General features: G+C 35.9%; 1 protein-coding gene and 1 long non-coding RNA gene across 9 annotated transcripts in view; one reads left to right on the forward strand and one right to left on the reverse strand.

Moving 5' to 3' along the window:
* XIRP2 (xin actin binding repeat containing 2) overlaps nucleotides 1-26,088 on the reverse strand; it is a 101,947-nt gene that overhangs the window by 74,862 nt on the left and 997 nt on the right. For 3 of the 8 annotated variants that reach the window (XM_068948706.1, XM_068948705.1, XM_068948713.1), the window contains exons 2-5: nucleotides 9,534-9,639; nucleotides 7,040-7,134; nucleotides 175-235; nucleotides 23-77 (exon numbers count right to left, since the gene is read on the reverse strand). The exons of 1 other annotated variant lie outside the window; for it this stretch is intronic. In XM_068948706.1, coding sequence (XP_068804807.1) covers nucleotides 23-77; nucleotides 175-235; nucleotides 7,040-7,134; nucleotides 9,534-9,589 — 267 coding nt within the window. In that variant the 5' untranslated portion in view covers nucleotides 9,590-9,639. Of the gene's footprint in view, nucleotides 1-22; nucleotides 78-174; nucleotides 236-2,809; nucleotides 3,069-7,039; nucleotides 7,135-9,533; nucleotides 9,640-26,088 lie in introns of all 8 variants that reach the window. 4 more of the 8 variants (XM_068948707.1, XM_068948708.1, XM_068948710.1 and 1 more) reach the window with 4 other exon arrangements.
* LOC138067649 (uncharacterized) lies at nucleotides 17-25,784 on the forward strand. The gene is made up of 3 exons (XR_011141928.1): nucleotides 17-93; nucleotides 5,238-5,350; nucleotides 16,257-25,784. It is a non-coding gene; the product is annotated as an uncharacterized lncRNA (long non-coding RNA).

The following is a 26,088-nucleotide window of genomic DNA, read 5'->3' on the forward strand; positions in this document are numbered from 1 at the left end:
AAGAATATGAAGAGATAAACACCTTTAAATTTGAAGAAAATACAACCCTGTTGTTCTTGTTTCCGTTGCCAAGCCTACTGGAAAAGAGAAAAGGTAGGTTACTCCCAAAGTTAATAAGCTTGCCCTTTAAATACTGTTAAAGCTTCTGTTTCTTGTTTGTTTTCTTTTTCTTACCTAATTGAGAATGTTTTGATTGCTGCTATCCATACAATGATTAATACACTGTCTTCTAGGACTAAAATAAAAAACATACTCACTGAAAGATGAAGAAAAATATTGAAAATTTTGGTCTTTTCCATCATTTCAAAGCTAAAAATGTTAATCACTTTAAGGTAAATGAACTTAGCGCTCAAAGGCTTAAAATACTCCTTGCTTGCTTATTGCCACAGAAATATTATGAAGTTTGTACTTTTTCAATAATTTTGCTACAAATAGAAGACTTGCTGGAAAAATGACTGCTGTAAAATATATCTACATTTTAATTTGGATTAATAAAATGAGGTATTCTTTCCAGATCTGATACAAATAATATACTTCAAAATTTACAATGTATGAAAATATACAACACATTTCTTCATATTTTTGTCCTGTGTATTCTTGACATTACAAAAATCTTTATAATAGAGTTTAAATCCCTCCCCTGCAGTGGAAAAAAAAATGTTACTTTTTGACTAAATGTCAACTAAGGCACATTTGAATTCATAGGATAACCCCAGTGAACAAGTTCTGGTTAATAAACTCATTATATCTGTACAGTGCATAATATGGTGTAGCTTTCTTCCTGATTTTTCCATAAACAAATTCAGATTGTCTAAGCATTTAGAAGAAAATCACACAAAATAAATTTACATTCTAAAATCCATTTATTCTTCCTCAGTGACTTATTCTTGAAAATGATTTACTCTTGATAATCTGTTTGTTGTGCCAAGTGATACACCTGTAGCTATTTTTTTTTCAATGTTAGCATCTCATACAAAGATTTTCAGTACTTCTTAAGATAACATGATGCCTAATCTCTTACACCTGCTCAGGGAAAGTTATCCTTTCTGTTTAAAGGGTCTGCTTAAAGCTCTGCCTTTCTTATACCACTGAGGTGTTGCCAGTTTCTATGATCTGAGTTTTAAGGCATTGGAAGTGAAAATTGCTTGGATCACACAGAATCACAAGATAATTCAGGTAGGGAGGAACCTCAAAAGGTCTCTAGCAGAACCTCCTGCTCAAAGCAGGGTCAGCTAAGAGATCAGATCAGGTTGCTTAGGGTTGATCTAGTTGGGTCTTGAAAACCTTCAAGGACAGAGACTGCACACCCTTTTTGGACACCTGTTCCAATGTCTAGCTGGCCTCACGGTGAAAAAGCTTCTTACATCCAGTATGAACCTCTCCCGTTTCAACTTATGCCCGTTGTCTGTCACTCTCCTGCCTCACATCAGTGTGATGAACTTGGCTGTCTCCTTGATAGCCTCCTCATCAGTATTGGAAGGCTGCTGTTAGGTGTCCCTGAAGTCTTCCCTTCTCCAAGCTGAACAAGCCCAGGTCCCTCAGCCCCTCCTCTCAGGACGAGTGCTCTAGACCCCTCTTCATCTTGGTGACCCTCTGTTGAATTTGCTTATCAATGCCTTGTCTTTAGGTGGCCCAAACCTGGACATGATATTCCAGATAGGGCCTAACGAGTGCTGTGTAGAGGGGCAAAATCACTTCCCTTGCTCCACTGGCTGTACTCGTGATAATGCAGTGCAGGAGGCTGTTGCCCTTCTTGGCCAGGACATGCTGCTGGCTCACCTTCAGCTTGCTGTCTGTCTGCCAGCAAAGACCCCCCAGGGCCTCTTCTGCAGAGCTACTCCTGAGTTAGTCAGCTCCTAGCCTGTTGCAAGAGGCTTTTCCTTCCCAGGTGCATGACTTCACATTTGTCCTTGCTGAATTTCCTAAGGCTTTTCCTAAGCCTATTCTTCCAGCCTGCCTTGGTCCTTCCAGCTCAGGGCCTGTCCTTGACAGCATCAACAATTCCCCTCAGTTTGGTATCATCTGTGCACTTAACAAGAGTGTGCTCTGTCACGTCCTCCAGGTCGTTAATAACAGTGTTTAACAGGACAGGTTCCAGGATAGATGATTACATGAGTTTCAGCTTTCATTAATTACAAAAAAAAAAAAAAAAAAAAGTTACTGGTTCTACTGCTTAGGGAGAAAAGGTGAGTGGAAAATATGAAGACTAACAGCTCAAAACCAAGATGATAATTCTTACGATTTTACAGTTTTCAAGCAGTTGTCATAGCTTTGAATGCTTAAGAGTTGACAATATTATTTAAACGATTACAAAATTGGGTTTGCCTGAAGCCTACAGAAATAATTTCTGTCTACCTTGAGTGAAATAGGTTACAATGTTCTCTTCCTGATTTTAATTGTGGCTCATTTATTTTAAAATCTGCTTTTACTACTTCATTTAATATTTTGTGTAGCTTTCTCTCTTCGGGCAATATTTGAGGTAAAATTAAAAAAAATACTCTATTTAATGAAAATGTTAATATTAGTTAAAATGCATGTGAGCCATTTATATTCAAAAAGGTGGCTGAAGCAGAAGCAAACGTTAAAGCTCTCCTCTGCTTTCCCCCAGTTAAACAGACTATTTGGTGCCCCGAAAAGAATTAGTTTACATGCCAGTGCCATTGACTTGGCATATAACTAAATCAGATCATTTTTCCCTTGAAAAATAAGCGAAATAATTATGCAGTTTTAAAGTCTATTCAGACATAAAATCATTCAGTGAACAGCGTTAACAACTGACATTTTTACCAGAGTTTTGCTCTTCACATACCAGTAACTTTGCACAGTTCCATCTGAACATAAGAAAATGCTTTTGCACCGTAAGGGTGACTGAGCACTGGAACAGGTTTCCCAGAGAGGTTGTGGAGTCTCCATCCTTGGAAATATTCAAAACCCAACTGAACACGGTCCTGGGCAACTTGATCCAGGTGACCTTGCTTGAGCAGGGGATTGGACCTGATGATCTCCAGAGGTGCCTTCCAACTTCAGCCAACTGTCAAGTCAGTCCTTCCATCTGGAAACTTACAACACTGAAGGACAGCAGGCATTCAAAAGCAAGACAGGACAACCAGGATGACTTGGGGAATAGAGATGGACTACAACATACTTTTGTAGTAAGAAAATTCTTAAATCAGCTGGGATGTATATATTTTAATGATGTATGAATCTTTAATTAAAAAGTGTTTATGCATGTAGCTGTTAAACAGGCAAACTATTTATAACATTTGGGAATTTCTATTATTTGCCTGCCTGCCTTTAGCTTATGGTAATTGAGCTAGCTTATATGAAAATGCTATATTCCTAGTGTTTCTAGACAGTTTACTAGACTTTAAAAAACATGCAAGTAAACTGCAAGAAAACATCCTGTAGGGAAAAGACGGAGAAGATCTTGTACAAAAACTGAATTTCCTTTCCATTACTAGTGGAAAGGACCTGATCGCAAAGAAAGAAAGAAAGAATATAATCATTTAGTTACAAATAGGGAAATCACAGTCTTGAAATCACTGAATGAACAAAGAACCAAAAGAATCCAAGTTAACAGAGTAGGTAACAAAATGTAAAATTAAAAGCCCTCATGAGTGTAATGATTCAAGAAAGAATGGCTCATCCGAGAGATTTTACAATGATAGTAGAATTATTTAGGTAAGTCTTCCTTAAGGAAAGGATCTAAATCTGAATCTCACTTGATATTAATCAAGGTTATTTAAAAACAAACAAAAAAAATCAAAAAAGTTATATATTACTGCATAGTATTATTAAGCAGCTGCTTGATGATCACTTCTTTTTTTTTTTCTCCCCTTCCCTCTCTGCATCTGTATAACTGTTTCTCCTATCTATTCTATCTTTCTGTCTTTTTTTAATATACTTTGATTATATGCTTTATAGGGCAGGTAGGGTGCTTTTGTGTTTGATTGCACATACCACCAGTAGTCCAAATTAACAATAGTTCCTGCTACAAATCCATCAACTGGATTGAAAGTTGTTGCTGATTTATTTTTATTTTTAATCTTTGCCTTCCTCTGTCACTAAATGAAAACGAGAATAGAACTTTTTCTGGACAGACATAAATTCAGAGCTCATTTAATCCAGGTTCAGACTTTTCCTAAGTTGTTAACTGGCTTCAGTCTGACCATGCTAAAGCAGAGCATTCTTTGTTGCTTTTAAAATCTAGTGTGTTACGAGTGTCGTTCTTCAAATCCAACTGAAAGACAAGACAGTCATTACACAGCCACAGTTTAGAGAATTTAAAAAAAATTTTTAATGTAGAGAAATCAAATCACTTAGTCTTTCTATTTGAATCTACAGTAATGGAAAACTTTGTGTTTGAATTACAAAAAACTGAGACTATAATGATGTATTGAGAAGTAACAGTATTGTGGAAGGGGGCAAGCACAGGTCACTTCCTTTGAATGGGTAAAAACACACAAAAACTAGCGATAAATGCAAATTTTATGAATTGAGCCTGACTCTTGATTTATTTATTTGGATCTTTTGCCACAGGAGGGAGGGTCCATTCAATGATGTTTTTGCTAAGTAGTGCACTGAATGGAAAAACAGAAATTCATGCACTATGAAAACAGTACTGTGGAACATTTCCCCTTAGAGGAATGATATGACCACTGTTACTTAGCCATACAAATGTTTGGAACAATCAACTTGTTGGTGTCTCTTCTTAGGCTCTGATGTTGTACTGTGGCTAACTGTTCTGTAATTAGCCATCTTCTAAAAGTACGAACAAAGTCCCCCAAATAATTTCAGATAAGAGTACATATGGGAACTCTGTTATACAGACATCTAATAAGAGGTTCTCTTTCAAAATTTTCATGATTAAGAAGTTGCTCTACTTTCCAGTGGGCCTAAACTGTAGGATAATACTCTTAAAGAAAGACAGAGCTCTATTTTTTTTTTTTATTTTCCCTGAATCAGAAATAAACTAATCTGAAACTGTACTTGAAATTTCCAAGTTATCCGGTAAGTATCATTTCCACTTTGAAGGTACCCTAGTCTTAAAACTAACGTCAGGGTTTTTCTTGTCCCTGGAGTTTAGAAAAAAATGCTCAGACCTAGACAGTTACTGCACAGAATATTTAGTGGGACACTGTACCTTCTGTACGCATTGGCATCTATGCATATACTGGTGCCTGTGCCTAGGATATACAGAGATTGAATGTGTTCTATTCTGTATTTCTCTCTGAAAGCTCAGGAAGCCTTTCACCTTCATGAGGATTCATAACAGTAGTATGAAACTCCTTAGTGAAGTTATTCTGGATCTGTTTACTTCAACCTTGTGACAATTACTTCAGAAAACATGGTGAGTCCACTTCTCTTTCTACTGGTTACTGTCAGAGAATAATGGATGTGATAACAGTTTATCCTCACAGAAGTTATACAGATTAAAGGAAAAAATTACAGGAACAGACACATTGGGGAATTTATTTTCCACATTTGATAGGCTATTGAAATAGCCAGTAATTGTGAGTACGTTTTGGTGCAAGTGCTTATTTGATTGTTAGCTTGAAATGGTTCACTTGACGTATTATACGTTGTCCTCCACAGTTGCGAGTCATGTCTCTTCCACTACTGCTTAATTAATGGATCTGCTTTTTCTTGCGTGCCACCACCTGTTGGTTTCTCAGACTTTTGTCACAAGCAGAGTTCCTTCCTGGTCAACTTAACCCTATATGTTTCCCTATCTGTGCTGTTCACTACTAGCATGTCCTGGGAAACATATTTACTTCCCATTTTTCCACTTCACTTTCATGCTTCAAGAATTGATGAAGGTGCCACAGGCTTGTAAATTGTCCCAAATACCAGCAAACAAAATGGCAGTGAAGTGTTTTAAGTTTTTTCTTTTTTCTTTCTTTTTTTTTTTGCTTTCTGTCACAAGTGACAAATACTGTAGAAAAGGATACTCAGGATCCTTATAGTAGGATAGTATTATCTATAAAATATTGCAGACTAAAATTAACCTCAATGTGAGGATGAAGTTAAAGAACATGCTATAAAGAAAGCATACTTTTCCAAATGCACCTCTCTTGCTGGGCGTTGTGGCTCCAAGGACTTCGCGGTCAGTTTCACATGCAGGTTATCAAGCTCTGATGCCTCAGGCTAATAGCTTGGGAACAATATAACCAAAATGTTTGTACTACAGACTCAGGGATAGCTAGGAATTTGCTGGCTTAAATGCTCATAGAGAGTAGAGGTGGGGTTTTTTGTTTCTGTTTTGTTTTTTGGATGACCCAAAAAGCAAAGCTCTTTACCCTAAAGATCAAATTGCACGGATACTCAATGGACATCATATACAGCTTCTCTCTAAAGTTTTAACCTTACTGATGCCTGCAGATTTTAAAATGTTAAGGCTTATTTCTACACTGCCCAATTTCTGGGTCATCTCTGAGAAATCATGTCTCTAAAGAAGAGCGCTTTCATGCTATTATTTTTTGTGACTTTCCTAAGAAGCCCTGAGCTTTCTTCATTTCTACATTCTCTTAATATGCTTGCACAGTCAGATTAGAGATAGCATCAGCTTATGGAAGGCAGAGTCTCTCTTCTTTTCTCTCCCTTTTGGAGATATGTGCCAAAGGTTAGTCAGTGTGTCGTAACCCTGGACTTCCAAGAGGATGATTTCTGCCAAATCAAGCCCTAAATAAATATTAAGAATGTCAACTCTCATATCTGTTCAGATTAGAATTAACATCTTTTAAAACATGAAATTTGTTGGGTCTTTTGACAGTCTCATTTCTTCTTGTAACAACTGCAGCTTCCAATGCACTATGAAGGGTAAAAACAAAACAACATCCTTCCAAATCCACCCCAAAAACAAGGGGAGGAGAGCAAATCGAGACAACATTGTATTTCTTTCCCATTACGTTACTGTTCCTTCATCAGTGCAATTTTCAATGTTGCACATAGAGACTACAGAATGTTTATTTCCATTTCTATTCTACTACTACAAATAGACTTATTTTACAGTGTTAGCACTTAAAAAAAAATCCCAAACCTGATGTTTTTGGTTCTTCCAGTTTTCCTGAAGTGAATGAGGTTCTCCTGCTTTCATTGTATTCCCAGATTACAGGCTCAGATGGAGAACTCCAACTAGTGCAAAATAAAATGATATTTTATTGAACTGAAAATATTTCAAAAACTGTTAGAAGTTTTTGGTTGGTTGGGTTCTTTTACAAAAAAAATCTTTTTGACTTTGTGCTTTTCTCACTTTGTAGACTTTGAGAATATCTGTTAGATTTGTATGCAACTTTTCTATGTCCAAAAGCACCTCACATACAACTTTTCAGGGACATAAGTTAATACATTATGATAGAAGTACTATTGTGTTCAATAGCATAAAAAAAACCCTGGGCTTAACCTTGGAAAGTGCTCTGTGTTTGTTTCTTCAGTTCATTATCTAAACATAAAAAATCATTTAGTACTCTGGAACACACAAATCCATACCAAATATAACAGTCTGAAAAGTTTTTTGGGGGGGAAAAAGTCAACAAGCCCTGAGTTTCAGGAACACAAATAAGCAAAAGAGTTAAACTCCCTGACACTTTTGACCATTTTAAGTCTACCCATTCCAGTTTCGATAGTATGGAAAAGCTTGTTTGGGAATTTTGCTTATTTTTGCTTTCTGGAAAGGCTTTAACAATGTGCTCAAGGATTGTTACAGTGACCCAGCTACGAAGGTATCAATATGAACACCTGGAAGTCCCTGAATGAGAGAGAAAAACATATCCCAATACTTTGTTGCTTAACTTTTTTTTTAAATCTATGGCGAATGCCACTATTCCTCAATGGAGTGCTAGGATGGCAGAATGGCTTTTATCAGCCATTTTATCAGCATTTTATCAGGCTTAGATCACTGATTTGTTAACATTACAGAACTTTTTTCATAAAGATTAAGAAAACAAAGAAATGAGAACACATAATGAGAAAGCAACTTTTCTTAATCCATGTTCAGTTCAATAAATTGCTTATATAAATAGCAGTTCTGTGGTTTTCATCTGTATGGAGCAATCTGATCACAAAATTGTTAATGTTTGCAGCTCCATGAATGGCAGTAAGATTCATGAGACCTGCCTCTCATGCACAGCACAACCGCACATGTAATTGATTTGACTCATGCAATGGCCATTTGTCTGAAATTTGCTACTGCTCCAACTTGGTTGCTAGACATTCAGAAATCAAGTAAATTATTTATAAATGTGGTATGTGCAAATATTGTCAGTAGAAGCAGTAATTTAGATAAAAGCAGGTGTCCAAAGTCCAGATATTTCATCAGTTGTGACAAATGGTCATCAAACTATAAAAACATTTTGCTTCTGGGGCAAATCTCTTTTTTAATTTCATACAAATTCTTTGACTGTAAGTCCATTTATTTTCCTCAGATAGACAGAACTCCCTGGGTAAAAGCAGCTATACAAATAGCTATACAAAAATTTCTGAACCTGAGAAAAAACTTCTTCACTGTGAGGGTGACTGAGCATTGGAACAGGTTGCCCAGAGAGGTAGAGGAGTCTCCTTCCCTGGAGATATTCAAAACCTGTCTGGATGTGATCCTGGGCAATATGCTCTAGGTGACCCTGCTTGAGCAGGGGGGTTGGACTAGATGATCTCCAGAGGTCCCTTCCAACCTAAACAATTCTGTGATTCTGTGAAATCAAGGGCAAGACTATGCCTATATATTACATTTTTAAATGTAATTGGCCTCATGCACACAGAACCTCTATTTCAAGGATTAAGTATTCAAGGTCTCTTTTGTGTGTTTCCAAATAAAAGGCTGATTCCTTAAGTTCTTTAAAGACCAGAATCTTAACACAATTATTACAAGAGAGGAAGAGAACCATAGGTCAAAATAGGGAAGGAAAGGGTAAAGGAATATTTCGAAAAATTAGATATATTGAAGTTGACAAGGCCTGATGGAAACTTGCCAGAGTACTTAAGCAACTAGCCAGAGCAATTTCTGAACCATTTGCCATTATTGTTGAGAACTTGAGGAGAACAGTAGGGTCTCAGGAGGACTACAGAAAAGCAGAGTGCCTGTCTGTAAAGATGGGGGAAGGAAGATCAGGGGAATCTCAGTCTGCTAGATTTATGCTGCCTCTTAAGGACAGATGTGAATGCTCTCTGCCTGTGCTGCCAGCCAGCATTATGTGAGCTCTACTAGAAGCTGAATAACAGTGAGCCCTCCTGAATGAAGGTCTCCTAGCTTGAACACAGCACCATGATATGAGCAGAAAGAAGCATAAACACCCCCTTTGACACCCAAAGCAACAGCAATCAATCCATAAATACCCAGAAAATGACAAAAATAGTTGGCACAGATTATTCAAGAATGAATCATGTCAAAGCAGCCTAACGTTTCTTTACCGAGATAAAACTGACCCCATGAATAAGGAGGAAGCAAGTATCCTTTCCCAAATAGAGAACTTTTGCCTAGATGAAATCACAAGTCAGGTGAACAATTAGTGGAAGAACTGAACATTAGAAATACATACCAATGGTTCAGTGTCAGACTGAGAGAGCAGATCCAGGGCCTGGTCATTTCATTCATTCATTCATTCATTCCATTAGATGATGGAATAAAGGGTATGCTCAAAATTTCTGAATGATATTAAGCAGAAATTTGATTGAAATATGGTGAAAATGTGGGACTGGAATACAAAACACCTTGATATGTTGGAAAAACTGTCCAAAAAAAAAAAATCTATGAAGAAAAGTACAACATGGTACACTTGAAAGCCATCATATACTTCAAAATGAGGACGAACCACTCAGGCAGCCATGTGAATCTGTTGCAAGGAAGACAAATGTTATTTTGTAACAAGTAAATGTCTGTAAAGCATAAAAGGAAACTGTTCAGTGATTCTTAGGGATCATCTAGATGAGACTCTGAAACACTGTATTTTAAGAACTACATAGAGAAAGACAACAGAATTTAGAAGTAAGTGAAAAGACAACAAATTCTGTAAAATATGATCTTTGAGAAAATGTTGAAACTGATACTGTGATCTGAGTGAAAGGAAAGTGGAGACAGCTTAAAATATGTCAGAAGCAGATAAACTTTTCTTTCAAACACAGTTTCTTCATGCTTCAGCCCGAACTTTGTCCATCCTAAGTGGACATAATTTGCAATAAATATGGCTTTCTAGGAAAAACTTTCTCTAGTTTTAAGTGTAGTGAAACATTGAATCAGACACCTAAGGCAACATATCCTTTATTAGAAAATTGCAGACTTTGTTTAAACAGTGTTTGTCAGAAAATATCTAGTTATTTTTACCCTGCCTTCATCTAACGGCTTGAACTAGGTGATCTTTTAAAGTTATTTCCAGGTATTTATTTCTGTGATATGATGAATCTACAATTCTTAAATGTCTAATCATAAATTGTTCAAAATGCAAATAGCTACATGCATGCACTTGACTTGCACACTATTTCAGACAGACGCAAACAATTTCAAAATATGATCTCTACGTTATTCCAGATTTTAATAGAGATGTATATATATTTTCAAGTTTATACTACTTATTTTCAAATATATATATATATACACCCTTAAGTATTAGATGAGTACTGTTTAAAAAATACCAGTATGCTCTAAGAAAGGCTCACCTGCTTTATGCTGAAACAAAGCAATTAGCTATATAATACAATTATTTCTGGCTGAGATGGCATGCAATATCTTTAGGTTACGTCTATGTTAGTAAGTCACATGAAACATTAGGAGCAAATCTGTACAGTGAAAGAGTTGGTGGGGAGTACACAATGGCTGTGTTATATGCCCTTTGGGAGGTTTTATTTGAGACTGACCACTGGGGATTGAAATATACCTAAAAAAAAATGCAGTTAACGTGCTCCAAGACCACTCCATGAATTGCATCAAAGCATGAGGAGATTACTCAGGGTATTTGCTTAAAAAGAATTGTTCCAAACTAAAATGCTGAAGTTGATGCATCCTTAGAGCTACAGGGAAGTTTCATGTCAGCAGATGTAGAAAATGTGGGTGGAAGTGAAAAAATAGTCTAACAAATGGACTTAGGAGGGCTAACAAAGCTGAAGTAAATAATAGAAAATCAAAGATGTTCTGGAACCAGCAGGTGCCTTAGCTGTTACATTGACGTTTTGACAAGAAAAGGAAGCTGCAATTCTTTTAACTTTTATTGTATTTTTCCTGGATACCTGTGGCTATATTTTCAAGATCTACTCATGCAGTTGGTAATTTTTGACATAATTTTTGTTCCAATAGGTTTATACCTCTTTAAAAATAACCAAGAATTAGATGCACAAATTTTAAAGCAAAGTGTAAGAATTTACATCCATCCATGCTTTTACAGCAGACAGATAAGTTTAAAGTGTGATACGCACCGTTCCAGAGAATTGATGAATTTCGGTAGTGTGTAGCTGTTGCTGTTGAAAATGCTCATTATTTTGTCAAAGTTCCTTCTGAATCGTAGCTATTGCTCAGACATAAGTGGTTCAGAGTTCAAACAAAACTTATGACACACCTTTATCCATCTGAGACACAACAGCACTGCTGCTTGCAAAAATGAACAGTCAGGACCTAAATGTGGGAAAATAGAGCTTGTTCTTAGCCTTGTTTAGGCTCTGTGAGCAGAACAAGCCCATGCAGCTAAGAGGAGGAGCATATTTGACATCCTCCTATTGGAAATATTTCTATTTTCTACTTCCGAATTCCAGAAACTACTTTCAGATTTTGTAGACTGGCTTCCTAGGAAGGTCAGTCATCCTAGGAAGTAGCACTTCACGTACTGTAACAATTTGTTTTTCTGTTAACTAATTGTTCCTCACTAACGATACAGCTGCCAATAACAGATAGGAAAGAGCCTCTTTCAGTTAAGAATACAACATGCAAGAAACAGGCAAAAAATCTTTTTAAGAGAAGGGGACAGGAAGAACGTAGGGAATGGAGCCAGACCTGAAATCATTGCAATTTGTTGAGGACAAGTGATCCTAAAAATAAGTCACCTTTATTCTCAGCACATGATACACTGAGGAATCTTAGTGGACTCTGAATAGGCAGTAAGTAACAAGAAAATTTTGAAGCAATACACTTATCTATTAAATAGCAAGAAGGTGTGACTTCCTGTAGAAATTTTAGTTGAGGTCATGCAACTGCAACTATATTCCATTGTGTTCCTTACAAAAATGTACTCTTCTCAAAAAGATTTCATATGTAAATTAGATTTAAAAAAATTAATTTATCATAAAGAGCCAGTGACACAAAAGTTTCAGTTTTCCAACTGCTCTGTGGTACTCTCTTCTAGCAAGTTTGCTTCATTGTTGTAGCAACTCAGACAGTAACATCACACCGTGAGGAAAAATGGATGATAGATAAATTGATTCTTTCCTTTTCAGGTGAGATCATGTTACAAATTGTTGTCTCTGCTGCACACATCTTCAAACATAGCACGTGAAATGGTAAATCTGAATTTAGGGCAGAAGAATTAGAATTCACAAGGATATGGTAAAATATTAAAACCTGTTATTTGGAAAACATTTACATATTTGGCCAAAGCCTAGTTATTTAACATTTAGATAACTATAGAAACTAGGTTAACACTGGCATCATGGAGAACAAGGTTCAAAATGCTGTCGCAAGTGTGAATCATTTGTGGTGATTTCAAATCCACTTTGCATAACAGGTTGCGGAAGGCAGGTACACTTTCCAGAAAATAATGATTAGTTCTGTGTGTACATATAATTAACAGTGTAACTAACACAGAGAAAACAGCTCAGAATAACTAAACAGCTGCAAATGCTACACTTATGGAATGTGAATCAATGCAAACTTATTGATTAAACAGGAAGAAACAGCAGTATGTTATAGAAGACTTCTATATTAAAAAATAACAAACTATAATTGTTCATGGGGCGCTCTGTAAATAACAGAGCTTTTGAAAGCTCCATTCCCACCGTCTAAAGAGCTGCTTTTCCTGAAGAGAAAGGTTGTAGAGATCAGCAAGAACTCTGTCACATGTCTAGTTTCTAGAAAGGTAAACATTAAGTGCATGTTCCAAACTCTAAAAAGCCAGACCAGTTCAAAGATGAGTTAAATGAGAATAAATGAAGTCGAGGGAGGATCACTTCTTCAGATGATTTATAAGGTACATATAAAGAGCCACTCTATTTACTGTGATAATAAAAGCACAGAAGAAAAAACATTTCTATTAAGGGGAAAAATAATTTGAAATTTGATCAAAAACTTTTCTTCATGACCTACAATTCAAGTCCCACAGACATTGTGACCTTTCCATGTTGCAGATCCTTTTGGCATTAGACAACAGGTTATGAAAACAAAAGAAAGAAAAATGTATTGTATTATAAAAAGAATGAGTTAAAAAGTACATATTAAGTCAAAAAATAAGGCTGACCATATAGCACTCCCCTCAAGATTAGGCTTTTCAGCAAGGATAATTGTTTGGTCATCCCAGGCACTCCTTACTATTAGTTTTTATTCATCCATAACAAAAATACAAGTTATAAATGATGCAAGCACTGATGGGGCACAAAACAGACCTACAGTTGTTGTGGGTTTCCATTTCTTTTTTTCCCCATTACATATCTGTGCTGAATAAATATAACTGTTTCTTAAGGCATTGAGGGAAAAAAAGTTGCTGCTTGTTTAAACAATTTTAATGAAGGTCTAACCTTTTACATTAAACATCTGTTCCCCTCATTTACTTTCTGGCAGCAGTTCATATGTTTTCAGCAAAGGACACAGTTTAATGAACATATACCAGATTATTTAAATGAATGGTTTTAATGAGTTCTTTGAATAGGTTTCTCTAAAAAGCAAGCATGAAATTACTTTCTCAGTTGGGCTGCTGTAACATATTTTAAGAAAAACATACATCATCGCTTTCCAGCAAACACAAACCTTGGTAGCTTTAACATTCCAATGCTTCTGAGTGCTAATAAAGTAGTTGCTTCATGGAAATAAGTCAGTACAGTAAATCGATATTATAATATATTATCACTTATCACTTCAGAAGAAACAATTTTTTTGTATATAAAGGGGAAAATATTATCTTTCTGTAATGTTTGTCATTTTATCAGAATGGGGCATTGGCTTATTTCTAAATAGTGGAAAGTTACTGGACAGGCATGATACCATAAGCTTTCATTAAAAGGCTCCAATAACTAACTCATTAATTTTTCTAAGAAGAAGGACTTATGTCCAAGTTCCAGTGGATAAACTGTGGCAAGAGTAATTTGTATGACCTGCCCAAGTGATTTAGCTTCAAAATTATTAAACTCAGTCTCTCATTCTATTTACTCTTGTGTGTGTGTGTGTGTATATATATATATGGGTAGATAGTCTACCATTGGGTATACACACACACACACACACACACACACACACACACACACACACACACATATATATTCTGGGATTCTGTGATAGTCTCTTATTTTAATATGAAGGGTTAATTCCACTCAAATAATTACTATTGGACATTGTCCACATGTGGCCACCAGGAAGAAAAAATCTGCCAAAACTCTAAATATGTTTACAGCTGGCTTATAATAATGTCTTTCACTTCCTAACCAGCTGAGAGTTCTTTACAGAATTGATCTAATTGTTTAGAAGTCACTTCATGGTTTAACGTTACTTAATGGCCCTGATTTTTCTACATTTATTTTTACATATACAAATAACAGCACATTTTGGGGTTAGCAATGGAAGTGCAACCTGAATAAGAGATTTTAGAATTTTTAATTAGCTTGCATTTTGCCTTCTTAGAATAAAAACATGTTTTACTGGTAAATACTGTAATAAGATGGGCCCTGGTCTTGAAATTCTGATTAGTCAAGAGGTGGTCTATTTAAACGTGGTTGCCGCAGTTGGCAATCTTTTTCTGAGCACGTTCATTTATGCATATGCTACCTTTATTAAAGTTAGCTAGCACAGAGCCTTAAAAGATATTTTATTTAATTTTTTAATATTTTATTATGGGTTCTGTGGCCTTGACTTAATTTTACATGTAGCCATTTCTGACTTGGTTCTAACCTTCTCTATTGTTTCTGCATAAAACCACTACAAGAATGCAAGGAAAACACATCAGTTAATTCCCTATCCTTCACCTCTCCTGCCCGTGAAAATGTATTATGGCCGAAAGAGATCAACTTTGAAGCGATCAGTTTGTTAAAACCGTTGCATAACCTTGCATTATATGGTAATATATATGTGATATAAGCACTCTCTTGTATCAGTGATTAATTGATAGAGCTATAATCAAGTATTTCTCGTAGAGATGTAAGCTTCTATAGTACTCAGTTACACATCTCATCTTCAGTTCCCTGAATTTTCCTGTAGTAAAGATGTGGTCTAATGAAACATGGTTTACCTCAGGTAGCAGTCTTTTTCTGAGAAGAAGCCTAAGGTCTTAACAATATACCTATCGGTTTATACGACAAACCTAAGCAACATGCCTAATGAGTTACCAGGGTTGTCTCCTACAATTCTGACGTGAAGAAAGAAGTGATATGTTCTCTCTGCTGGACTGGCTTTCTTTTGAGGTGAATGACTTAATGCAGGGGCTCTCCAGCTCTTCTCAGGAGTAAAAGTTTTTTATTGCTTTCAGAATTGACTTGAGGGTAGTTCTTGTGTTTTGTTTTGTTTTCTAAGTTAGGAACAAAAGAGAAACGAGCAACAAAATGTATACCACAGCATAAACTGCTTTGCTAAATTCCATTAGCCTCTCTCTTGGTTGTGAGAGGGTGTCTTGATTTCCAAGGAAAACAAATCAGTTAATTCTCTGTCCTTCACCTCTTCCGCCCGTGGAAATTTATCAAGGCTGAGAGAGATCATTTTTGTAATCAGCTTGCTGAAAGCCTTGCCATAGAGTGGGAAAAAAGAGGTTGTGGCATGAAAATCTATAGCTAGTCAAAAGAGCAGGTATGCTACAAATAGGGTGCTGAGCAGCTTCACAGCGTCCTACGACTGTCTTCAAAATGTGACTGACGGAAATGGAAGAGTATATCCTGAGTAAGTAATATGTAATTTATGGATTTGTTTCATCACTATACTTGGATATATACCAAAATTGTTTGGTCAGCAGTCAGCTTTATTTTAACATATTTCATGAAATCATTCCTTCAGGCTGTGCTATTTCTAATATTCTTTCATGCAAAGGCAACAGTACTTAGAAGCATCTATGATGGCTTCGTCCAGTCATATATTTCTTTAAAATTATCAGGCCAAGTGGACTTCACCTATTTATGTTGAGGTACGTTTTCACACTTGCAGAAGCCTCATTTGAGATGCATCTACTCTGCCGATGGGAGACAACCACAGAAGCAGACAAGAGACTGCAGATTAGGGCAGGTTACATGTGAGCTCTTGTATAAGCATGTTACTCTGCTGCAACCTCTGGCAATGGATGCAGAAAAGATTCTGCTTTTGACTTTTGGGTCGTAGTCAACTGATTCACAACTACATTAATCCACTGAGCTATCATTATCTGTGTACAAGAGGAGAATTAATCTTAAATAACTAAATTTAAGTTATAGGACTTCAGTTAAGTGAAAAGAAGATGGGCTGTATTCTGCCTCAAGCTACCTGGAAAAGCTGGACTAATATTATTTATGTCAGAGTAAAGGACAGCAGATTTTAACTTGATGATGCCAGTAAAAAGGTATTTTTCAGTTTATTAAACAAATGAGGGTTCTACGCTGGAAAGCATATTAACAGTGTTGTTGGAAGGTAGATGATCCTAACTATGTCTTGCTTAATCTCATTTTTATGTGCTAATCCTTATGTGCCCAATATATTTTTTCTGTTTTTGAAAAAAAAAATCTTACCTACAGTTATTTACACTTAAAATATCAGCAATCATTTGTGGCTATTTTGTTTCCTAAGCAAGTTGATAAGACTACATACTTGTACTGAGAATAAATGTTTAAAAATAATTCTAATTAAAACTCTACTTTTTCAACGTTAGAATTTAAACTGCTGCAAATGACAAGCCTTTGTCAATAGCCTATGCAGTTTGCATCTACTTCACATGGTATCTACAACAAGTGTTAAGAAGATGTATCTACTCTTCCCATACACTGCCATATTCAAATGAACTTGGCAATATAAAGGTGGAAGAAAAATACCATATGATAAAATATTTATACTTGTATTAGTAGACTGTTACTTTGGCTCTTTCTAGCTCCTTGAGGCAGTAAGAAAAAAATTACCAAACAGAAGACAAAAGATAACATAATTCATTTAGTTTGTTTAATGTGACAAAAAGTAATCAAATTTAAGCGCTAGGAGGAATTTAGGGAAAAATTGCTTATAGGACAAAGCTTACCTTAAAAGTTGCAGATCAGTTTTGAAAAGTTATTAAATACTCTTTAGCTTTTATTATTTAATAGTTCCCTGTAATTATGTTTCCACTAGTTGCAGATTTCATAGCTTTGCTTTCCTATCAAGCTTCCAACCTATTCTCCATCAGAATACGTAAGTGGGGGCTGTTAGAACAAACGACTCTCTCTTTTTTTAAACCATACATATAAGGGTATTGACTTCTCCCCAGATCTCACTACAATTAAATAGACTATTGGGAAGGACAGATATTGTAATGGAAAGTACTTTGAAATGTACTTGTGATTTTGTAAATATTTTTCAAATTGCAAAACAAATATGGACACATTTTAATCTTAAGTTTTTGGAGATTACCAGTGGTGAGTTATTTGTAACTTTAGTGATGTAATTCAGTGTGATACAATATTACAACTTAAAGGGTTTTCTAATAATTTTTTTTGAACACCCAATTACCATCATTTCAATCTCATGGACTGTTCCTTAATGCCCTAATATGCCAGCTCCAATTCCACTTCTCTTTTTATTAAGACAGCAGGTTCAAAAGGGTAAAAAAAGAGAGGCTTGAGTTGCAATCATCAGGGATTTTTGCGGGTCCTTATTTCTATCTGAAATTGCGGTTTGATGGATATTAAAATAACAAAATGTAGACAGAAATCTACATCACATCACAGGTTAGTGTTAAGAATAAATTTGGTACAGTATACAGTAAAGAAGCAGCATTTCCAAGTGAGCTGAAAGAAGTCAGGCTGTCCTGTATGTACTGCTTTACAGATAATTTACATGAAAAGTCTTTAACTTGATATAATGGAACATAATTAATTTTTGACTTAGTCTTATTCACCCTTGTGAAAATAATACTTCTTGATAACAGCATGTAAAAAATATACATTACACCAAAAGCATATTGCTCTTCTAGAAAACAAACTGAAATGTAAGGTAAGAATATTATGTATTGCATCTGTACTTTTAAGGGTGGGCTTCCTATGCCAGATATAGAGGAACCAGTATTTGCTCTTCCATGAGAAGAGGTTATGTGCTTAATATAGGTGTATTTTTCCAGTGCATTCCCAGTGCATCATTTGCAAACGAGTTTCTTTCTTTCTTTCAAGTAAATAAGCTTGGCTAGAGGACAATCTGTGAAAGGTTTAGGAATACAAATACTGAATCTGAATATTCTTTGACAATGGTCATTCCCACACTCCAGTGAGATCAAGATTCGTGGTAATAATACTTCCTGTAGTTGTGAAGCCACAGCTCAAGCATTACCTTAGCTTATCTTCAGCTTTTTTAATTTTTGGGGGCCTTTCCAAAACACAGCTGTAAGCTCCATTACAATCTGTTATATAGGAAATATGAAAATGAAAGAGCAGTAATAACTACAAAAAGATGACTTCAAGCTGATCACAACATTACTTTGATGTGTTTATATTTGCAATTAAAATTAGTCAAAACCTGAAGAAGTGCAGGGGTAGAAGGGATGTTGTTTATTGCTAGAATAAATAGTAAAATGGATCTAGTGCTGATCTGATCCTCAGGGTGCAATAACTTACACTTCTCTGTTCCTATGAATACTATACCTCTGTTGCCACAGAAGCTAGGTTTGAAGAATGAGGATTAGCACCCTGTATCACAGTAGCATGGAGGCAACTACAGACATTCAAAGTTTACCAAATCAAAATAGAACTGGAGAGCTGTGTGCTGGAAAGAAAACTAACACCAGCACTATGATATAGGCAAAGTTGGCTTGAAGGATAAAAACTGATATATTGTTTGTCTCTAGGTGGGGTGATGAGAGAGAAAAAAAATTTTAGGCAAGTCTGGAACACCACAACTGGGAGGCCATGTCTACAAAAATATCTGAAAGCAAAAATCACCCAAGAGCAGAAAGGTAAAAATGAAGCATCCAGAGAAGATGCCTGAGTATGTAAGATGATACATGCAGTAGAGGGCCAAAGGACAATCACTCTAGCAGCTAAATGTACCAGGGTCCAAAAGAACAGGGATTCCAAATATCTCAAATTAAAGTTTTATTTTTCCCTTTTTTGTTTAATTGGACTTGGAACAAGCATCAAAAGCATCTTGCAAGTAGAATGCCAATAACAATAACGAACCTTCTAAGTTTGATTAATGCAGCACAGTAAAGCTAGGAATGAAGCTGAACAGAACACCAAATAGTATAAAAAGCACTAGGTTATTAAATCAGTATTACAAGACCCATATGAACTCAGTAATCTAACATTTTGCTCCCTGTTTAGTTCATCACTCCCAGAGCCCCTAACCAAACACAAAGGTCTAATTTAAGGTCTCTGCTCAGCTATGAGACACCCTTTGGGGGCTGGTCCTAGTAGTCTGAGTTCTCTATAGCACATAATCCATCCTAAAACAGGTAGACTCCACCAGAACTAAGAAACAGTGGTTTAGGAGAACGTGGCTTATAAATTCAGTTGCTTGAATGTTTCGTAAGCGTTGCACTCATGCAGAAGAGCCGACTCTCATAGGAACTAGAGATGACACTGACTCTGTATCATTTAGAACTCAGTGCAAATTCCAACTTTTTGAGTTAGCTTTGGTTTCATTATCTTTATTCACGCTTAGTTCATTCATAGGGAAAAAAAAATCTTACTGCACTAGAAGGGGAAGGGAGTTTTCCTTTTAATGCTTCATTATTTTTCACTTTGATGGAGGAGTTATACAGATACTACAAAAATATGAGTTACATGAATAGGTAATTAGACATCAGTTTGTCTATGCATATATATTAAACTTGATCCAACAGGTCTTCAAGTCTTGTTTTGCTTTAGGCAACAATGCTGTTAATGATAATGAAACCAGATCTGTTCAAAAAAGGTTTTATACTGATTAGTGCTAGAGGTTGTAGAAACTTGGATATTGCCTCTAGAGCTAACAGAAATGTGGGTACACACATGCACTATAGATACAGTCCGTAAAAGCAGGTAATTACAAAAAAGGGGTAAAGAGTATCCTGTTTGAGTCCCTGGTTGAAACTAATTATTTTATTACATTTTGGTATTTTTCCCTCTGTGACCAAAGAAAAGAGGATAAGACTGATGGACCATGTCTGTTTTTTTGCCATAGATTTTTCCAAATAGATAATGATTACCTGTGTATCCATTTGCAAAAGCTTGGAGAAAAAAAATATATATCTGTTTAACAGGATATTTGTTGTCACTTCTTTTTTTAAAGTATACTAATAGGATTTTGATCTCATCAACGTGTACAAGTATCTGAAGGGGGGGGGTGTCAAGAGGATGAGGCCAGTCTCTTCTTTGTGGTGCCCAGCAACAGGACAAGAGGCAATGGGCACAAACTGAAACGCAGGAAGTTCCGTCTGAACCTGAGAAAAAACTTCTTCACTGTGAGGGTGACAGAGCACTGGAACAGGTTGCCCAGAGGGGTAGTGGAGTCTCCTTCGCTGGAGATATTCAAAACCCGTCTGGATGTGATCCTGGGCAATATGCTCTAGAGGACCCTGCTTGAGCAGGGAGGTTGGGCTAGATGATCTCCAGAGGTCCCTTCCAACCTCAGCCATTCTGTGATTCTATCCAACATTTGAGAATTTTAGCCAAGGTTAAAACTTTGACAGGTTCAAATGTTTTAAATGAACACTAAAATACATAATGTACAAACAATTTTCCGTTTACTAAAACACAGGAAGATTCCATGACTGTTTGTTTCCACTAGTTGTTTGCTTGTTTGTGAGAATTCAGATACTCAGAACGCAGGTTAAAATACTTGAATTGCAAAGGATCTTTGAACTGAAGCAATTTCATGGAGAAGTTTTCTAGTAAAGATTATGCTAACAGCAATTATATTGTATTTATTAATAACACTAAGCTGTGACTTGAATGAAATTCACAAGTATTTGTTGTTTAAATATAGTTTTGGGGAGGGTATTCTAATAAGGGATCATATTCATAGTTGTGTAAGGGAGCCTGCAAGAAGATTGTAGAACACTAGGTGATGAACTTTTCTACCTTGGCGATAATAACCAGTGTAGCCCTAAAAGAAGTGTTCCATTAGAGACCTTGATGGTAGAAACACTGTTGGCATGTAAAGAGTAACTTTCCCAGAGCTGGCACTCAGAGATACAAGATATAAAAACAGTAAAAATACATAAGGTAATTCATAACCGAATTACTAACTTCTGAAGTGACTGACAGAACTTATTTTGTGATGGTTCTTTAATTTGTAAATTAGCCAAACATATTACTTTTACTCAGTAGAACTTAGGTTATGAACTGGATATGATATCAGCAGATTTTCAGGTCCTAGATTTGAAAACTAAACTCAGAACTCTGCTGAGATGATCTGCATATATATAGGTAGTAGTAAGGGAGTGCACTCTTTCCCTGGATGGTGCTGTCAGTTGCAATAGTTCTGTCCAAGTAGGAGACTGTTTGACTGGCTTTAGAGTGTCTTGTGTATTTAGAATGACACATCCTGCAGTTTTATGCAGCATGTTGCAATGTTCTGGAGGCATACTAAGTTGCTATTGTTCTTCATGACAGAAGTCTTCTCACATTTTTCTTTAATAGTGTAATATTTAATTAGTATAGAACTAAATATCATTATATTAATAAATGTCTTTGTCAGCCCTAACATCTGCAGCCCTTATCATTAACCAGATATTCATCAATTCTTTACTATGTACCTTTGAATAGCCTCAGTATATTAATTTAATATATGATATTAAGTCCAGGCTACACGTAAAGCCTAAGATTGCTGTGAATCGTATTATCTCACATTTTTTTTCATGCTTATTCACTGTTACCAAAGGATGAATCGGTAATTTCCACCTTTTTTGTGTCTTTAGATTTTGGATGTAGATGTTGATGCCGTTGGTAGCACCAGTATCCATTTGGCTATAACTTTTTGTTTTAGAAGATTCCTTTCACAGAACTCACATGCCTACATGCTTCAAAGATTTCTGAAACCTTGTCAATCTGGCTTCTGGTCTATGTTGTCAAGATCTGTGAGTAAATGAGCTCAGCTTAAGTATCCATACCTCTTCAGAATCAGAAGCCTTTGATATCAATGACTAAATTTTATACTCACTTTCAAATGTACATTTTATTAGCTCTTCCTCCATGAGTAAGGCCTTTAGGACAAAGCTTACGTGACAACATTTCATAACTGTACAAACAGTGTTTCCAAACAAATGTCCTAATTTTTGTTTTGGGCATGTGCTGCTCAAATGATTAAGTGGGTAAATAAATGAGTACATGGACTGGAAGGGTTATTCTGCAGCAGCCAGAAAATGGTACCTGTGTGAACACAGCAGAGAAGTGAGGAGGAGGAGGGAGAAATTGAAAGAAAAGAAAACTCATTTTTCTCCTTTTCTGCTGTTTTAGAAAAAAGAAACTATAAGAAGTTAGCAAGAAAAGTGAAAGGAGAGAGGACCAAAATAAAAAAAAAAAAAGAGAGATAAGATGACAGAGAAGGAGACATTTGAGGAAAGAGAACACTTAGGTGAATGAGCCTAGGAGAAGGGAAAAAGGCAATAACAAAGGCAAAGAAGTGAAGAGGAAGAATTGAACTGTGTGGAAATACACTAGAAAAAATAAAAAGACAGTCTGGAATATTAACAAAAGAAAGGAAATAAGATGAAAAAGGAAGATTTTTTAATAGTTATTAGAATTTTAATGTTTACAATAAATACTTGATTTTTATAGAAGTAACAATTCCACAAAATCTTATCAAACTTTTTTCATTTTAACATTTTATCAGTGCACAGCACAAAAAGCAACAGAAAAGTAGAGAAGAGATTTAGTCAAAAGCACTTGTGCCTACGAGCTTTATTACATACTTCTTACAAAGCAACTTTCATGCTAGCTGCCAACTAAATGAGAACTCTTATCTGGCCAGTGTTGAAGGCTGGTGTGGTGTATAAAGTCACGACATTAAGCATTAGAATATCTTTGCTCAAGAAGCAGAGCACAAGTTATTCAAAGACGACTTTTCTTTAAACTTGTCATTCCTCACTTGTTAAGTTATCAGTGTGGAAAGTATAAAATACTCCATGTTTATGCAAATACAGCAACCAAAACCTAGAGGAACACTTTGGTTTTCATGCAGAAGAGGTAAAACACAGCAAATAAGTTTCTAGCCACAAATACAAACAAAGCTGCCTAAATTAAGATTAATTAACTTTTCAGTATCCTACGTGTTTATTATGAAAATGAAAGCTCAATAAGGCTGTAATTTCTATTAAGAATTTATTTAGCTCAGAGGATGCAAGGCCATCAACATTACCTGTATAATGACTGTATATGCATTTGCAGTTGTTCTGTTCATTGACTTGTAGCCCCCACTACTGTTGGTTAGCTGTCAGTGGCCACCCACATGTCCCAAGCCATTGTAACTTTGACTTCCTGCCTTCTAGTAATATGGTCCAGTAACATAGTTACACTAGGTTGCCAAATAATTAGAAGGGGCTGTTAAAGCAGAGGTGTAGAAACTAGACATCTTTACTGGCAAGCATCTGTGAGAAAGGTCATAGAGTCAGAACTAGCTGTCTACCTACTTTTGCATGACTTTTTTGGACGTCTAATGTTTTTACTTTACTAGATATGATAAATCTGGATGGCTGACAAAGTGTTTGGAACGTTTTTGGAGCTTTTTCATGCTGCTATTTGCAAGCTAGTACACAAAAAGTAAATAAAAAAGTGTAATTTGGAGTCCATTTGTCAGTACTCTTCACATCCCTGTTGTTTGTTATTCTGTGGTTCTGCCTTGAGTGAACCTCCTTGGACACTGAGGCAGGGCTGAGTATATGCATAAGGGATAACATTTCATTTATTTCCTGTAAATCTTCATTTCCATCTGGAAAGAAAGAATGTCAAGCCCAGACAGAATGAAGTACTTGTTTTCGTTGTCCATGAAAAAAGATTATTTCAAATATTTTAAAACAAAACATTCTGCACTGCAACATGAAGAAAAAAAAAATCAAAACAAAAAACCCCCGCACCTCTCATCTCTTTGTCATTTGTCTTAAACAGCAGAAGTAAAGCCACAATGACTGTATTAAAATTCTTAATGAAAAAGTATTCAGGAGAATGAGGCCAGTTCAGATTTCACTCTAAGTAGCATATCTATACTTGAGGCACTGCCAGCACTTCGGTATAGTAAAGCACAAGATTGCTGCTGTGCTCGTACATCATCACAGGATCTGCACTAGCCTCTTGGCTGGTACTTGCAGAAACGTAGCAGTCAGGTATAACATAAGGACTGTGCTGCATTTAGATTCAAAATGGTTTATCAGGATGGGTGTTCACTAGTTCTTGTTGTAATGTCATTTCCCATTGATCCATTCAAGACTTTAATAAAAAAAAAAAAAAAGCAATTAATGAAGCTGATGTTATTTTATCCTCACCTCATTTGACTCATGAAGTAGCTCAGCAACAATACAGATTGTTTTATTTGTGAGTTAATTTTTTGGTAATCTCAGAACCACTTGAACGTTGTTGATTCTGCATAGAGGTCTATTCTAGCTAAGGTTTTTTTGTTTGTTTGTTTGTTTTAAAAATAACTACTGAACAGGTGAGAAAATCCTCTGAAATATACACAATATTGCTAATTCATGTCTTAGGCAACTTGTCTGAGAACTGCAAAGGGGACCAGTTTATTCAAGACTGCCTGTAGATGGTACCTGTTTATCATATATTTGCTTTTTTATTGCCTTTATATATTGACATATGTTTGCCAAATGTCCCATTTGCCTTGATAGCTTATGTGCCTGATGAGCAGAGGTGCCTCTGAAAACATTTTCCGTGAGGTGTAGGTGTAGCCTATTCTATTGAAGAGACACTATCGACCTCTGAAGGTGTATTCTGTTACATGTGTCAAAAAAGAAGGCCCCAAGAGTAACTTGAGAGTAGTTATTGCTATCTGTTTAAATCCTGCCTGCCTGTTGTTGTAAATATTCAGGGAAAAAAAGAAAAACAGATGAAGAATCACAATCTAATGATCAGTTAAAAAAAACAAACAAACAAAGCAACCCCCTCCCGCCCAGTTTTTTAATGAAATAGTCGGGAGAAAAACCTGAAGGACTAAGGCTGATATCATAAATGACGGTTTTCAAACTTAAGAGAACTTCTGGCAATGAAATGTTAAATACTTCAAAAGGGAATGGCAGATAGCAGAAACTGCTCAGTATATTAAAAGAGCTGCTCTTTTGTTTCTTTCTTCCTGTTTTCTCAGTCCCAGTGAAAAAGTGCTCATAGTTAGCACGACTTAAACAATGGGCAATTTGATTAAATGGCACTGTGTTGTCTTTGTGAACTGTTTTCTATCTGCTCAAAAATATGGATGCTATGTTGCCACATTTTGCAGCAACTCATCTAATAGTATACACTAAATGACTTACACTGATATAAAATCAGAAATCTTATGGGAGGGGAACTGCTGCTCATTTTATTCTATTTGCAAAAATGCTACTTGGCATACTTCCACATACTTGCATCATGTTTCCCCTACAGATGAAACCATTAAAAAAATTAATATTCCTAGATTTTCACTTACTTTTTTTTTTTTTTTTACGGTAAAACAACTTAATCTTCAATTCCAGTTTTAATTCATCAGTTAACCGTGGCAAAAGCACTTCACCTATTATTTACACATAGCCTATATTTACACCTTACGCATCAACAGAGGAAGATCAGATAAAGTACTTCTAAAAAGTATTTAAAGCATCT

This window comes from Struthio camelus, chromosome 6 (assembly GCF_040807025.1).
Source record: "Struthio camelus isolate bStrCam1 chromosome 6, bStrCam1.hap1, whole genome shotgun sequence".
NCBI classification, from domain to species: Eukaryota; Metazoa; Chordata; class Aves; order Struthioniformes; family Struthionidae; genus Struthio; species Struthio camelus.